At 40.2% G+C, this 16,437-nt stretch overlaps 1 protein-coding gene across 5 annotated transcripts in view; it reads left to right on the plus strand.

Annotated features, from left to right (window-relative positions):
• The window catches only part of PLD1 (phospholipase D1), a 170,006-nt gene that overhangs the window by 27,033 nt on the left and 126,536 nt on the right, over window positions 1-16,437 (plus strand). For 2 of the 5 annotated variants that reach the window (XM_029939874.1, XM_029939875.1), the window contains exons 1-3: window positions 14,940-15,135; window positions 15,803-15,993; window positions 16,249-16,376. In XM_029939874.1, the coding sequence (XP_029795734.1) occupies window positions 15,068-15,135; window positions 15,803-15,993; window positions 16,249-16,376 (387 nt within the window). In that variant the 5' untranslated portion in view covers window positions 14,940-15,067. Of the gene's footprint in view, window positions 1-14,938; window positions 15,136-15,802; window positions 15,994-16,248; window positions 16,377-16,437 lie in introns of those variants that run through there. The other 3 variants (XM_029939877.1, XM_029939873.1, XM_029939878.1) reach the window with 3 other exon arrangements.

The raw sequence follows: 16,437 nt of genomic DNA on the forward strand, positions 1-16,437 counted from the left end.
TCAAGTTTCATAGCATTGTGATCTGAAAGTGTGCATGGTCTGATCTCTATTCGTTTATACTTATGGAGGGCTGCCTTATGCCCCAGTATGTGATCTATCTTGGAGAATGTGCCATGTGCACTCAAAAAGAAGGTGAATTTCCTAACCTCAGGATGCAGAGTTCTATGTATATCTATCAGTTCCATCTGTTCCAATGTGTCGTTCAGGTCCATTGCTTCCTTAGTGATTTTCTGTCTGGTTGATCTATCCATTGCTGTCAGTGGAGTATTAAAGTCCCCCCCCCCATTGCATATAAATATGCAATTAGCACATTTTTGTCAATAAGATTGTTTCTTTCTGTGATTAATTGTTTTATGTATTTGGGCGCTCCCAAATTTGGCGCATAGATATTTATAATTGTTAGCTCTTCCTGATGGAGAGACCCTGTAATTATTATATAATGTCCTTCGTCATCTGTTGGTACTGCCTTTACTTTAAAGTCCAGTTTGTCTGATATAAGTATGGCTACTCCAGCTTTCTTTTGGCTTCCAATTGCATGATAGATATTTATGCATCCCTTTACTTTCAATCTGAAGGTGTCTTCCAGTCGAAAATTAGTCTCTTGTAGACAGCAAATAGATGGGTTTTGTTTTTTAATCTATTCTGCCACCCTGTGTCGTTTGGTTGGAGCATTCAGTCCATTTACATTCTGTTATTATTGAGAAATGTGGGTTTAGATTCATCGTGTTCTCCGTAGAATTCATGTTTATAGTGGTGTCTCTGGCACCTTGTATTCTTTGCAAAATTTCCCTCATAGAGTCCCTCTTAGGATTTCCTGTAGGGCTGGTTTGGTGGTCATGAATTCTCTCAATTTTTGTTTATTTGGGAACACTTTGATCTCTCCTATTTTGAATGACCGGCTTGCTGGATAAAGGATTATTGGCTGAATGTTTTTTCTGTTCATCACATTGAAGATTTCCTGCCATTCCTTCCTGGCCTGCCAAGTTTAATTTGATAGGTCTGTAACCACTCTGATAGGTTTTCCTTTGTATGTGACGGCCCTTTTCTCCCTAGCTGCTTTCAGAATTCTCTGTTTATCTTTATATTTTGCCAGTTTGACTATGATATGTCGTGCTGAAGGCCGATTCAAATTACACCTTAAGGGGGTTCTTTGTGCCTCTTGAATTCGAATGTTTATTTCTTTTCCCAGATTTGGGAAATTTCAGTTATAATTTGGTCTAGTATCCCTTCAGGACCTTTCTCTCTGTCTTCTTCATCAGGAATTCCTATGATGCGGATGATGTTCCATTTGATTGTATCACTCAGGTCTCGAATTCTCCTTTCCTGCTCCTGGATTAATTTCTCTCTCTTTTTTTCAGCTTCCTCTTTTGCTCTAACTATATCTTCTAATTCACCTATTCTCTCTGTCTCGTCAATCCTTGAGGTGGCTGCCTCCATTTTGTTATTCATCTCATCAATAGCCTTTTTTAACTCATCACACCTATTTTCAAAGTACCTAGTAATTGTCTCAGTTGCTTCTTTGATGCTTTTTTCAACCCCAGCGATTAATTTAATGACAAGTTTTTAAAATTCTTGATCTGGTATGTTGTCTAGATCTGCCTTGAGCAGTTCTGTGGCTGTGACTTCCTCCTCGAGGTTCTTCAGAAGAGAGTTCCTTCATTTTGTCATTTTTGCTAGTTTTTTGTCTCTTGTCAGCTTTAGAAAGCTTGTTTTGCACTGTGCACCTGTTAATATTTCTCTGTTAAAGGAGGCTTATTGACTGTCCAGGGCCTGTCGTTTCAGGAAATATTCTTTTAATGGTGTCTCTCAGTTTCTCTTGTTGTGCCTTTGAATATTTTATTTCCCTACTCAGCAATATTTGAGACTTGCCGTCATGCACACTTTTGCTTGTTTCTTGGTGTAGCCCTAAGAAGGAAAACAGACAGACAAACACAGAGGGAATAGAAGCACACCAGCGCACAGAGAAATCAAACAAACAAACACGTTAAAAGGGGGAAAGAAACGAAAGAAAATGCAGAGGAAAGAGAAGAAAAGAAGAGAAGAAGAAGAAAAATAAATAAAGGGGGTCAGAGACAACAAAGGACAGTGGACAGTCTAAAAGTTTATGACCAGCTGAGTGAAGAGGTAAGGATGAGATATAAGAGAATATATCTGGAATGCAAGAAGGTAAAAAAAAAAAAAAGGGAGAAAGGAGAAAGGAAAATAATGAATAAAAATTTTTAAAAATTTATGTAAAAAAAGGTAATAATAATAAAAAATAAGTACAAAAAAGAAGAAAAAAAGAAAAAAATGAAGAAAAAGAAAAAGAAAAATAAATTTAAAAAAAGCAGCATCTCCCCCTCGTGGATAGGCATGGTTTGGTGTTGTAGGTCTCAGAGGCTGCTCTCAGAGGCTCTGCCTTGGTGTCTCCAGAGAGTAGAATGGCAGCACGCCAAGCTCTGCTGGAACTGCGCACTGTAGGCCACTCTAATGAGTCTGATCTCCTTGTACCGTTGTTGAGCCAAGTTGTATTTTCCAGGCCCGCCTTGGTTGAATGTTCTAGTCCATGCACTTTTATGCTACCACAGATGAGATATATTTGCTTTGGTGGCTGGCTTCTTAGGGGGAGGGATCAGTTTGTCTTGGCTCAGGCATGGATTTGGGTTGACCCTGCCTGAGGCAAGGTGTGCCACCTCAGGAGAGATGCACAGCAGGAGGTGAAGTGCACGCTGTCACAGACACAACTGCGGATTCCCAGCCCCCAGCAGGGATCGCGATCGCGATGGGGGAGGGATGAGTTTCTCTTGGCTTTGTGCAGCTGTTGCCTGAGGCACAGGGCGCTGCCGGAAATGAGCTGGGAGCTCCTGCAGCCTGAGTGTGAGCCCAGGCCTCCACCGCCACCAACTCCCTGCCGGGATTGTGTAGGTATGGGGGCTATTTTTTCCCTGTTGGCACCCAGGATTCGGGATTCACGTGGCCAATGCTGTAGGCGAGATGCACTGTGGAAATGAGGTGCGTGCTCCCACTCTCCTAGCTGAGGTCAAAGTGAGCACCCCTAGCAGCGCCGCTGCTGTGGCCGCAGCCACTGACTCCCCGCTGAGATGGCGCAGGGCTGGAAGCTGTTCTTTCCCTTGTGCAACCTGTGTTCAGGATTCGGGCTACCCAGTGGTTATATATGGAGTGAGTTTCTCTCTCCAAGCGCAGTTAAACGTTCTTTACCTCTTCCCCAGAGGCAGTATTATGAGCATGTTCAGTCTCTCTGTCTCTTTCCTTTGTGTCTTGGGCTCTGCGTGCTTGCCCCGTGTTGGGCTGGGGCTCCCACCTCCCCTGCCCATCTCGGGCTGGCCCGTTTTCCGATCTCCCCAGTTTGCACTCACTCACTCAGGTATCTTTGAGGTTGTCTTCTTTCTGGAGTCCGTATTTTCTCCTTCCGCTCTTGCAGATGAGAGTAACGTCCTTCTCAGTTCGATAGATGGGGCAGATGAAGTTTACAGAGCTCCCTTCCTCTCTGCCATCTTCTACATTTACCCATAATATATTTTCTTATATAAACTCAAACATCGTTGAGTTTCTTGGGAAATATATTTAGGGGAAGAATTGCTGGTAGTAGGTTATGCCATCTTTAAGTTTATTGCCAAATTGCTTTCCAACAGGTTATTTTAACTCACACTTCTATAAAGCAGTGCATGAGAGTTCCATTACCTTACTAATACATTATAATTTCTGACTTGCAAAAATTGTCCTAATTCAGTGAATATGAGAAAGTATCTTACTGTTTTAATATGATTTCTCTGATTACTGGGAAGGTTAAACATGTTTAAAGATTTACTGAATATTTAGAATTCTTCCTCTGTGAATTGCCTGTATATTTTCCTGGTCTATTTTCTATTGGCCTTTGGGTTATCTTCTTATATGTTTATAAAAATTCTTTATATATCCTATGTATATCTTCTCCAGATTTGGGGTTGTTGTTTAATTTTGCCACTTGCTTAGGAGAAGTTTTAAGTTTTAGTGTAGTAAAATTTATTAGCTTTTCCTTCATGGTTTGTGTCTTTTATGTCTTATTAAGATTCTTTTTGTGACCCTGAGGCTATAAAGATATTCCTCTGTAGGTTAATATTTTTCTTATTCACCTTTAGGACATTAGTCAACATGGAAATTACTCTTATGGAAGCTGTGAGATAGAGAATTTTTTATTTTATATCAATTTTATTTTATATTTCTTTGTGAATTGCCAGTAGTGATAACATTTTTTATGGAAGGTTTATTCTCTCTTTACTAATTCTTTTCTATGCCATTCTTGTCCTACACTAATACCTATATATGCATAGGTTTGTTTTGGGGGTCACTATTTGGTTTTCTGCATCTCTTTCTGTGTTACTACCATACTGTTTTAATTTCTCCAGCTTTATAATAATTCTTTTTTAAAATTGTATTTTTTTTGAAAGAGAGAGAGAGAATGAATGATTGAATGAATGAGAGAGAAAACAAACCAGGGAGGGATAGAGAGAGGGAGAGAGAATCCTAACCAGGCTCTGCATTGTCAATGCAGAGCCCAATGTGAATCTTGAACTCATGAAATAAGATTGTGACTTGAGCCAGAACCAGGAATTGGATGCTTAATTGACCAAGCCACAGGCACCCCTATAATAATTCTTGATATCTGGTTGGACAAGACTTATTTACCTATTCTTAATTATTTTCTGTTATGAATTTTAGGGTCATATTGTCAAGTTATTTGAGAAATTCTTTGGAATCTGAATTAGTAGATTAGTTTCAGGAAAAGTAACATATATTCATTTATTTAGTACCATATTTATTCAGTTTTAGGTTATAATTTCACTGTCTTATCGCCTCCATTCATTTCTGATGAGAGTTTAGTGGTCCTTAATATGGTTCTCTTAAACATCCTAAGTCTTTTTTGACTGGTTTCTTTTGACATCTTCTCTTTTCTTTATACGCTAACATCTTGGCTTTATTGTGCATATATGATTTTCTTTGTATTTATTCCTGCTTGGGATTCACCAAATTTCTTCAATCTGTAAATTTCTTTTCTTTACCAAGTTTGATAAAATTTGTGGCCATTATTTCTTTAAACATTTTTTTCTCCCTCATTTTTTCTTTAGCCCCACTTTCTGGGCCTCAAATTACATGCATGTTTGATCTTTTGATGTTATCACATAAGTCACCGGGGCTTTGGATATTTATTAGAAATCTTCCCCCTCCTCTTCCATCTCTTTTTTAGATTGGATAATTTCTAGTGATCTGTCTTCAATTTCACTGATTCTTTATTCCATCATTGCTATTCTGCTGTTAAGCCCATCCAATGAATTTTTTTTTCCTGTTGAGATTTTCTGTTCATTTTGTTCATTCACCAAAAACATATTTTCCTTTACATTCTTGAGTTTATGATAATAGTTGCTTTAAAATCCTTGTCAGCTGATTTTAATATCTTAGACTAAGTCTCCATTAATGATAGCCTTTTCTCTTCAGGATGAGTTACATTTTTCTGTGTCTATATCTCTGTCTAATATTAGGTGACATTATGACTGAGATATTGTAGAAACTCAATTCAGCTCTGTTGAAGAGGTTTTTTGGTTTTTGAGTGGGTAGCTAATTTGGTTGGACTTAAACTCCAAACTCTGCCTCTCCTGTGGTGGACAGCTACGGAAACTCTGTTGAAGTCACTTTGGTATTATGTGAGCTGCTTTGGAGTATATTCATGCCTGCATGGTTCAAGGGTCAGCCTATGCAGAATTTGACACTCCCCCTCTGTGGCTTTCCTTTCCAAGGTTTCCTACTTCACTTCTCAGCTTCTGTGAAAGACAGGAAGCCTGTTGTCTGGTTCTTCAAGCCAGAAGAATCATGGATTTTCTAACTGAGTTTGAGTCATCCAGCCTGGCTTGGACTTAGTCTGCCTTTAGACAAAAGCGGTGCCATTCCTTTCTTCCAAACGTAGATTACTTTCCAGTTCCTGCTTCTTTGTGGTTGCTCTATAGCCAGTTATTTTTTATAATTGAATTTATAGTCCTGATCTGTGGGATGGCTGTTCTAATAGGAGCTACCCTTTTATCACTGAAAGCCAGAAATTGGAATCCTGGATCTGTTTTATATATAGGTTCTCATTTTGTAGTTACCTCAGTTCCATGCAGTTTCTGCTCAGGGCTGCTGGGTACAGTTCTTCTAGTCTCTTTTAAACTGATCGTGTAACTCTTTGAGGCTCTAGGTTATTCAGAGAGTCTTGCTTCCAGGCTCCTGCCTCCCATCGTCCTGGGGTCATGTCTCCTAACATTCATGTGGGGACAGAACTATAATCTCAGTGCTTTTATCCAAGACCAAATCCCCTGGGTGCCTTTGGCTTCAGATCTAGTGTACTCATCTGACTTTCATTTGTGTCTTCATCCTTGGAAACTGGAGGTTTCTTCATTACTGCTTTTGTTGCTGCTGCCTTAGCTTTTATCCTTTACTAAGTATTTTTAAAATATGATTACAAGTTATTCAGCAATTCTGTGTTTGTAGTGGGAAAGGGGCAGCTACATTGTCTTTATCCATTTTGTTTTCAGACCATCGTCAGAATTCAATTCCGACTGCTAGTTCTTGTCCTCAGGAGGGGACTGGGCTCTGACGTGGGTACAGGGACTCGGTCAGAGGCACAGCTAACATTGTTCCAGCATCTGTTAGAGCCCCAACTCCAAGCCCCTCACTTTATATCATTTAATTCTTAAATTCTGTACTTCAAACAGTGTTACTTCCACTTTATAGATTAGGAGACTGAAACTTAGAGATGTAGATCACTTGTTTCAGGTTAAGGAGCGTCAGAATTCAAGCTGTTTGACCCCAAATCAAGTACCTTCAGTGATACTCTGCTGCCTATACAGACATTTTGTGTACGTATGTGGATGGGGGAAAAAACATGAGACTTCGCTATGTTTCTCAACAGCCATGACAAAATTTGAGGGCTCATTAGCACGGGGGAATGTCTGGAGCAGTCTACACACGTGTGTTTGCCAGCTCCATTCTTCTCCTGGGTGAGATTTGTGGGTTATCACTGAAAATGCTCCATTTTGTTTAAACTCACTCAGAGGAAGTTGTTTGCTCCTTTGGAGAGAAGTGAAAGAGAAGAATTATGGAAGTTTAGACAGCTGGAAAGGACTTTAATGATAAAGTCTACGCGAGGGAATGCAGGTTCTTCCTGAATGGGGCTGCCGTCACTACAATGCAAAGATCAGTTTTAAGAAAAAAATAAAAGCAATGATAGTAGAAAATGATCAAGTCAAACCTTTGAATTCATAGTTTAGCTTCTTAATCAACATGTGTTCTTACCAAAAACCACCTGTAGTTACTAAAACCAATATTTAATGTTTTGAGCTACTGAAACAAACATTTTCTTAAAACCATTTTTTATCCTGGAAAAAGGATTTATTTTATTCATATGCACCCACTGAATCATTGGTGGTCTCAGTCTACCTTAGTGAGAAAAAGGGTTACTTAGAGTTTTTCAAGGAGGATATTGTTTGTTTCTATAAATTCATGTGTAGTTAGCTTCCTCTCCTATAGACCCATCACAATACTTACATATTCTGTTCTTGGCCATAAAAAATTGTGTTTTATTTAACACCAAATGATGTTATTTTTAGAAGTCTGATCACAGTTTTTAAGCAGTGTCAAGTACCTTTTTATTTTTAATAAAGAATTTTCCTTGTCAGATCCTTATTGATTTAAGTCTATCCAGTGCTTATACAAAGTCTCTCACATACACTTAATAAACCTTGTAATTAAGAGGGGGCTTTCCCCTGTTTTCTCTCCAAATACAAATGCTTATATGTATATTGCCATTAATAGAAGCAGGAACAGATCTTACTTAGATGTTTACTCAGAACATCTAAATACCTTCAGCATTTGGGGTAGGTTTTTATCTCCTGGATGGGGTTGCTTAGAATATATGGTTTTCTCTGGCATTTAGTGATTCCGAAAAAGGAGTCTTTCTTACAATAATATATCTGTTGTATCAGTTTCAGAGTTTAGATGAGGAAACTGAGCACTAACGTGATTTTGTCCAGGTTAGTCAAGGCAATAATAGGAGCAAAGTAGGCAGATGTTTCCCATCGGGTTGGTGTGTGACCTGGAGCAAGTCATTTAGCCTGTCTGTGCCCTCAGATACCTTGTCTATAAAAAGGGGCTCGGAATAGCACCCTCTTCATAGAGCTGCTGTAAGGGCGGTGGAGTTAATGCGGGTGAACCCCCTAGATCACTGTCTGGTACAAAAGCACCATGCAAGTTTACTTTTTATTGTTACTTAACTTCAGCACAGAATGGATATCTGTAGGAGGCAGGACGGTTCATGGTTCCTGTTGGTTTCAACACTACCCTAGCCCAAATTTCCTGGATATAGAGTCTGAGCTAAGGTTGCATGGTGAGTTTTATCCAGCAGCAAGAGACAAGAGTGAGGGGAGAAAGGAAAAGAGAGGGCAGGCGCCTGCAAGGTGGTGTATTACCTGGCTGGCCATAGCCTCACGAAAAAATTAGCCAGTTGCTCAGTCACATAGAAAGCCACCAGCGTGGCTGTGTGGTACCCATGTGCTCAGTGCAGTCAGGCAGGGAGGGGCGCGGCGGGGCATGAGTCAGCAGCACCTTAACCCGCCTGATCTCCGAGGCCATGTAACTCCATTCCCCATGCTCCCCCCTGCCCATACCCACAACTCGGAAGGAGCTTGGGTTCTGGCTCTACTATAGCACTGCTGCTGCTGAATCCAGAAGCCTGAGGGAGAGCCAGTGTCTCTGTGGGTGCCAGGGCCACACCAGCTCCTGCTGGACCCTGTGCTTTGTGCGCTGTGAGGAAGCCCCACCCTCAGCCTGGAGGACGCAGAGATGGATGGTGGTGCCAGAAGAAGAGGGGAGAGTGGCAGTGATGCGGACCTCTGTGGAGCCCTGTGGCAGAGGTGGGGGAGGCAGACAGTGTGGCATCTGCCCTGGGCGCAGCCTTGCCACTCAGCTCTGTGCAGCCTCGGTAAGCTGCTGTGGCTCCATGTCCTCAATTCTAAGTGAGATTATCATGGGAATGAGAAGAAATACATGTAATGTGCCTTTAGTGCTTGGCCCAGACTTGACACTCAATAAATGACAGGTAATACTTTCCTATCTACCTGTATTTGAAAGAGATATTACTTTGCCTTAACACTTGTGTTTGCCTCTGGAAATAAAACATCTACTTGAATGCAAAGATGTGACTGAGATGAACCAAAGGAAGCTGGTACTACAGCAAAGGGGATATTTAACCCTAGGACACGTCAGCGGAAATGACCAAGAAAGCTTCTGGCAGAGAAGAGAGGCCACTCAAGGAGGTCAAAGGATTCAGGGAAAATCATGAGAATCAAGAAATGATTTTCATGCTAAAATTGGCTTTATGTAATTATAGACTTGTTTTTGTTTTTAGCTAGGGAAAAGGGAGACCATGTGGTTTCCCCACCCTTGTCCCGTGGGCACATGAGTCTAGATTATTTAGCACCGTCATCTGCAATCTTGACATCTTAGGGAGGACAGCGGAGTCAGTGTTAGACCAAACGGAGGCTGTGATAGGAAACCAGGTTAGAAGGATAAGTAAATGGGATTGCTGGGCTCTGGGAGCCCCAGGGTCAGACCAGATCTAAAACTTCTAGAGGGAGCCTAGTGTTTGAGAATCAAACTTCTAGTTCCCAGAACCATAGAAGTAACAGCAAGTCTGGACCCAAAGGCTATGCACAGGAGAAGGGACTGTGGCTCCACAGAGCATCTTCTTTTCCTGACACGGGTGCAAGTGGAACACGGAAGCAGAACTGGGGTATGGCTTTCAAGTCAGCCAGAACCATGCTGAACGCTGACTTAACTGCCTTTCTGACTTGTCGCCTTGGTCAGCCTGTCTTGTTATCTGTAAAGGGGACTAGCGACCTTACCTCCATCATGACCTTGTTGGGAGGACGTGTGAAAAGCCCTTGATGGAAGCCTGGCACACAGTTAGCTCTGATAGCAGTTCACTCTTATTTGCTACTGCTTCAGCAGCCTGTGTGTTTCTTGGAGGTTATATTTTTCTCCGAGTTCTTTCAACCAGAAGGCTTTTCCATCTGGAAGTATCTGTGGTATATGAAGGAAGTGTCTTTGTGGCATTCACTGGATAGCCTGGAGCTGACTGGTTTCTCTGTAGATAGCTCACTGATTAAGTCATTTAATCAACAAATATTGATTGAGCAGGTGCTCAGCAAGGTGTCAGGGGTAAACAGTCTGGCTTTCACCCTCCCCCACCTTAGAGTGTCCTCATCTGGTGGGAAGAAGGAGGCGTCAGCACGTCAGCTCATGATTGCAGCTCAGTGGAAGGGCTTCTTAACTAACATTTTGAAAGGGACATTCATGAACCTTTGAAAATATATGCAAATTAGTGCGTGTCAGGATAGATTCATTTTTTTCTGGGGTTGGGGGCCCATATATCTCACCAAAGTCACAAAGGGTCCTGGACCCAAAAGGGAGCAGGAGCCACTGCTGCAAACACGAGGGACACAGTGATGCCTTACCAGCCAGGGAGAGGAAGACAGGCCAGGGAGATGGGCGAAGAATGGGAAATGCATTAAGTGGGCTTGACTGCTTAATGCCTGGTGATTGTTTTTTACTCCGAAGTCATGGTGGCTTCTCTACAAATGGGGGGATTGAGTCCAGAAAATTTCAGGAGTGCTTAAACAGGAGAGCCCCATTCTTCAAGGAGCCCAGCCAGAAAGACAGTTGCTAGATGGTACATTAATTTGAGAGCTAACTAAGAGATAAAAGGCAGGCTATTTCCTAGCCCATTAGCCCTGAAAAATACAGAAATGAAAGAAACTTTCCTAAGGCTAATTTTCAGGGGCCACCTATTTACAGAATTAAAGGGAATATTAGCAACCTAGATTACTTTTGCCTGTAGATGTGTGTGAATTATGACATTGTCCCCTCAAGCTTCCTGAGGTGGGAAGTGTAGGTGGCACTGTTTCCATTTTACAGATGAGATGCTGAAACCCTGGAGGCTGTTGGTTGCCCAGGTTACACTGATAAAAAAGGTAGAACGACCTTGGTCATCTGGCCTGTTCCCTCCACCACTGACATTTTATTATCTGCCCAAGGTGTATAATAAGGCTTCCATTGATATTTGCGGAACTAATGTTCTTTTATTTAAAAAAAAATCGAAGATGCAAGTAAACACCAAGAGTCTTTTTTAAAATTTTTTTGATGTGTTATTTTCTCAAAATATATCATCTGGAATATACACTATGATAATATCACTTACTTTATTCAAAGTCAGCTCAACTAAAATAATATTTATCCAAGGTTTACCGTGTCACCAGAGATTGAGTTTAGTACTTGAATCCACATTTATGATGTTTACATTTCCAGGAGCATCGGGTCAGTTCTGTACAAATCATTGCTATAGAATGTGTTTTGGAAGGTTACTTAGTATGGGTCCAGCAATTAATTTCATCATAATGAAAAATGGCAAGACAAGAAATCCCCATGACTCAGCTTGGTTTTAAATGATCTAATTATAGTGCATTTCACACTCAAACCTTATACGATTCTTGGTTTGGGAATCCATTGCATTTATTTCTCTGTGTAAGCACAAATAATGTATTGGAAAAAATATGGGAAATTTTGCATGTTTTGTTAGAAAGGGAAACAAAAAATCAATTACCTTCACAAAATGAGTGTTAAAATTTTGGGTTATTATTCCTTTTGGAATTATTTTATTCTATGAGCACATAAAAGACGAACAAAAGTCTTCAGTGTCTGTCTCTCCTGCCAGCCCCAGTTCTACTTCTGGCTGGTTAAGTAGCTGGACTTTGGAGCTAGATCGACCTGAGTTGAGTCCAGCTCCAGCACTTTCCAGCCACATGGCTCTGGGCACGTTGCCCATCTAAGCTTCTCATCTTAAAAATTGGGGCAAGAATAGGACTCAGCTCCCAAGGTTATTTTGAGGATTCAGTGAGATCATGCAATTAATCTTTTAGAGTAGTGGCTGGCATTTAGTATATACTCATCTAATATTAACTGTTAATATTTGTTTTAATATTAGTAGTTATATTTGATAGTATTGTATTTTGGCGGAGGCATTGTTTATGTATATACTATCAGAAAGGAAAATATCTGCTTCCTTCAATGTTATTTCCCAGTGATGTTGAAACTTAAGGTCAGAAAAAACTCTGGAGTTCTCTGATTTCACCGCTGAATAATGGGAGGTAATTAAATGTTCCCTGCAAAAAATTTTAATTCTAGTATTCAATACCAGAAAAGAAAAAAACAACCCTATTTATTCCCCAGATAGAGATGCAAACAGAAATAAAACACAGCTGCTGTTATCGCTCCATGGACACCATCTCTACTTGGTACCAAGAGAGATAATGATCTTGCAGTATAATTTTATAAGGAGATCACAAAATCAATTACATTATCTCAAGGATAAACAATACTGAAGGCCTTATCCCATTGCTGGTTAAGATGGGCTGTAACGATGTGGCACCATCATAGATTATTTTAGATGAAAGAAAACGTGGGCTAATAAATTCAGATTTGACAACACAGGAGTGTAGATGGCCTCACAGTTTGATATTCAAGAATGAAACCCGCAATACAATTGATGGATGAACAGTCAGCACGAAGCAACCATGGACATGAGTGAAGACAGTGATAGACAAACAAATTCAGTTCACTTTCTGTTATTTTAAAGTTTTCACAAAAGCTTGAGAAAAAAAATCCTCAAACTCTTTGGGTCTACTGAAACTTCATGTGATCTTATAAACTATTATGAACCACAAAAATAAAAGGCTAAGAAGCAATATAGGAGGCTGTCGGGATATGTTTTTCTATTAATTGTAAAGATGGTAGAGCTAGTAGGATCCCTTCCAAGGTATAGTGACTGAAGTAGAGAACATCTTTTGTTGTTACGAAACTTCAACTTTATGGAAAAGATTACTTTATAGACATTTAGCTCATTAAATAAAGTCAATAATTATGAACTTCTGTAACCAAGTCCATGAGATTTTAGGGCTAGATAGTCTGCTTCATAAATAAATGAATTCAACACTGACAAAAGTTGTGTGACTTTGGGCAAGTTACTTATCTAAATCTTTCAGAATAATCATAAATACCAGGTAGTATTGTATTAAATAACTGCTAAAATTGTGCTTATTAGCACATAATAAACAGTTGAGGATACATGATAAGAAGCTTCCTTTCTGCTGCTTTTCTCAATAAGTTTTTCACAAGTTTATGTCTTTTCTTTCTATTTGAAAAAGGATTTTTATTTCAGCTTGATCCAGTGACGGTATTATTTATTCATAATTATTCTTGTGTCTGCATATCTTAAGTTTAACATGCATTTTAACCCCGACACTCTGTCCAAAAGGAAAGTCATTGGAATAACCCTTGTTTTCCTTTGCTCTGCTAGGAAAGTTGGCAGAGTTAACCATAAGACCATTCAATCGATAGAAAAGGGCTTGCAAATTCATAAGTAGCAATGATATGATTTAATTTCTTACTTGTTTTTTTCCTTGTCTCATTTCCTCTAAGGTTTTCATGACTTGATTTTGAATAAAGCAAAATTTTGCTCACGGTTGGCATCTAATAATTGAAAGGGAAGGAAATAAATATTTTAATTGTGACCAGAGGCGACAAGCGCCTTCGTGGAAGCTGAACAGACAGTTGTTAAGTTATGCAGATTAGGAAACATCTGCCACCTGCTTCTCATATTCATATGAAGAACTACTTGGGTTCATTTCTTAGGTTAAAGTAAGTACATTAGAAGGCGAGGCCAAATAATTTTTATAGCATTTTTTATCTACAGTTAGGGTTCTACTCTTAAAGGGACCTTAGAGATGAAATGGCTCAACCTCCTTAGTGTATTTCCAGGAGGAGTTACCAAGGCCTTTAGAGTGTAAATCGGTCCATCCCAAAGTATTGAGCTTCAAGAGGAAGTCATTCCTATTCTTTACATTTGAGTCTTGCCTGAGAGCACTTGTTTTACTGAAACTTCCATCTGCTCCAGGGGTACTTACATATCTGCCAAAAATGTACGGGAAGATAAAGACTGTGGTTGAGAAGATCAGCTTTCGGGTCAGAGGGACCTGGTTTTTAAATGTGTTCTTCACTACTTACTAGCTCTGTGCCCTTGGACACAAAGTTACCTAATCTCTCTATGCCTCAGTGTTTTTATCTGTAAAGAGAGGTTTATAAACTCCTGTCATCTTCAGTAGAAATAACAAAAACTTCATAGATTTATTATTGATGATAAACATGATAACGTATATAAAGGATTGTCACCAAGCCAGGTGCATATGAAGTGATCAGTACACGCAGACGGTTATTATAATAGAAATGAGACATGGGGATGAAATTTGAAGGGAAGTGATGGAGGCAAGGATAGGCCTGGTTTTCCTAATAGTGGGCCACTGATATGCCTGCAAACTTGCTGACCGCCAACATGGAGAAAGAAACATGACTGATTATGTAGTCACAGAGAACTTTGTCATATTAATTATGTATATCTGGCCAAACCAGAACCACATTCCTCTAGCCCATTCTTCTGAATTTCCAAACAGAATCTCTTTCTACCAGACACAGCAGTATAGGGTACTGAGACCTGATGAATCACAGTAAGGGCTGTCCAAATTTGCCCAAGACTCTTGTAGCGTTCCCCACAGCGCCCCCTCGCTTCTTGATCACACCTGTAGGAGAGAACCTGCCCAAGGGTCTTCTACTCAGCGCGTGCCTTTCTCAGGAAGGTCTTGGACCTTGGAGGAGGCCAGGAATGAATTTGTTTATTCCCCTGACCCACGTCAGGAGCTCCTTCACCACAGGGCCCAGCCTTATTCATCTTTACATATTTCCTCATTGCTTCTCACAGTGAGTGGCAGAGACTCAGAACATGTTTGTGACTTGCAGGCATGAAAGGACATGTGCGGTGGAGTTGTTGGAAACCCTGCTGGTTTAGGGCTGGCTGTAACAGAGCGATTATTTCCAGCAATATGAACTTTTCACTCATCTCTGAGGATGGCACTCAAGGCTTAAATCAGTATTTTAAAGGACAAACAAAGTCTATATGAATATGAATTCTTCTTCCCTGGGTACTGACGTGCAACAGCTTGTGTTATCAGATGCCGAAATGAGGTAAAACTGGTTTTCTTCAAAAAGGAGAGAAGTACAATTTAAGCACCTCCAGCATCTTTCAGAATAGGTAGACTAAACAATTACCTTTCAAGACACGTATATTATTATAAGTCATGGAAAGTCATGGCCTGAACCTCATATTTCAAAAAGATAGCATTTATACTTTGGTTGGGATATCACCTACAGAGGAAATGTGGAAAGGTTATGCTATCATGAAAATGTTTTAAGTCTGCTGATTGAAATTGTTGTAAAATGCCCTAAAATTTTCTTTAGAAAATATTTAAAGTTGCTTAATTTTATATGATATTTTTTCCATGTGTTTGTTAGAGTCAAGAATCAATTTCTTCTCTCTGAATAACCGTTCCCAAACCAGTCTCCCTGGAGTCTTCTCATTTATCCAAGTTAATGAAATTGGATGAAAGCTATGTTGGCATTTATTCAATGTAGTGTTTCTCTTTCTTACTTGCTTGTGATTAAGGATCTCACTCCAATTTAATTTACAGGCTAGGAATCCTTTAAATGTTAAACAGGAAAATAAGTGGAAAGGTGGTTTGGGATAACGGGCTCACACAGAGCTCGTTGACTTGTTTCCATATGGGTTCATATTGTAGAATGGGGTTTTCTTTGACCAAAATAATAAGTCCTTGTACCCCCTATTTTTCTCCAGCCCCTTTGCTCTTACCCTGTCCGAAGCCAACATGTCACTGAAAAATGAGCCACGAGTAAATACCTCTGCCCTGCAGAAAATCGCTGCTGACATGAGTAATTTGATAGAAAACCTGGACACGCGGGAGCTGCACTTTGAGGGCGAAGAGGTGGATTATGATGTGTCTCCCAGCGACCCCAAGATACAGGAAGGTAAAGACTGGGGGTCTGAGCGAGAAAGCGCATCAGGGTTGCCTGGCAGAGTGCAGATTTGAAACAACCAGCAAATGATTGGTTTTCCTTGCCAATGTCCTACCCTGGACTGAGACCATTTTCATTAGCGGTTTTCTTGTAGCAGGTTTGAATTCTTAAACAGATGCCCATAAAAGGCAAGTTATGTTGATACCACATATTCTTGCAGTATCATTGTATCCTTGCAATAACTTTATTTGCTTGTTTATTTTTTAGTGTGTATTCCTTTCTCGGCCATTTATAAGACTCAAGGATTTAAGGAGCCTAATATACAGACGTATCTCACCGGCTGTCCAATAAAAGCCCAAGTTCTGGAAGTGGAGCGCTTTACGTCTACAACAAGGGTCAGAACACTTCTGGAGTCACCTCGTGTTTGTCAATGTTACCAGTCGACACACTGATTTC

This window comes from Suricata suricatta, chromosome 5 (genome assembly GCF_006229205.1).
Source record: "Suricata suricatta isolate VVHF042 chromosome 5, meerkat_22Aug2017_6uvM2_HiC, whole genome shotgun sequence".
NCBI classification, from domain to species: Eukaryota; Metazoa; Chordata; class Mammalia; order Carnivora; family Herpestidae; genus Suricata; species Suricata suricatta.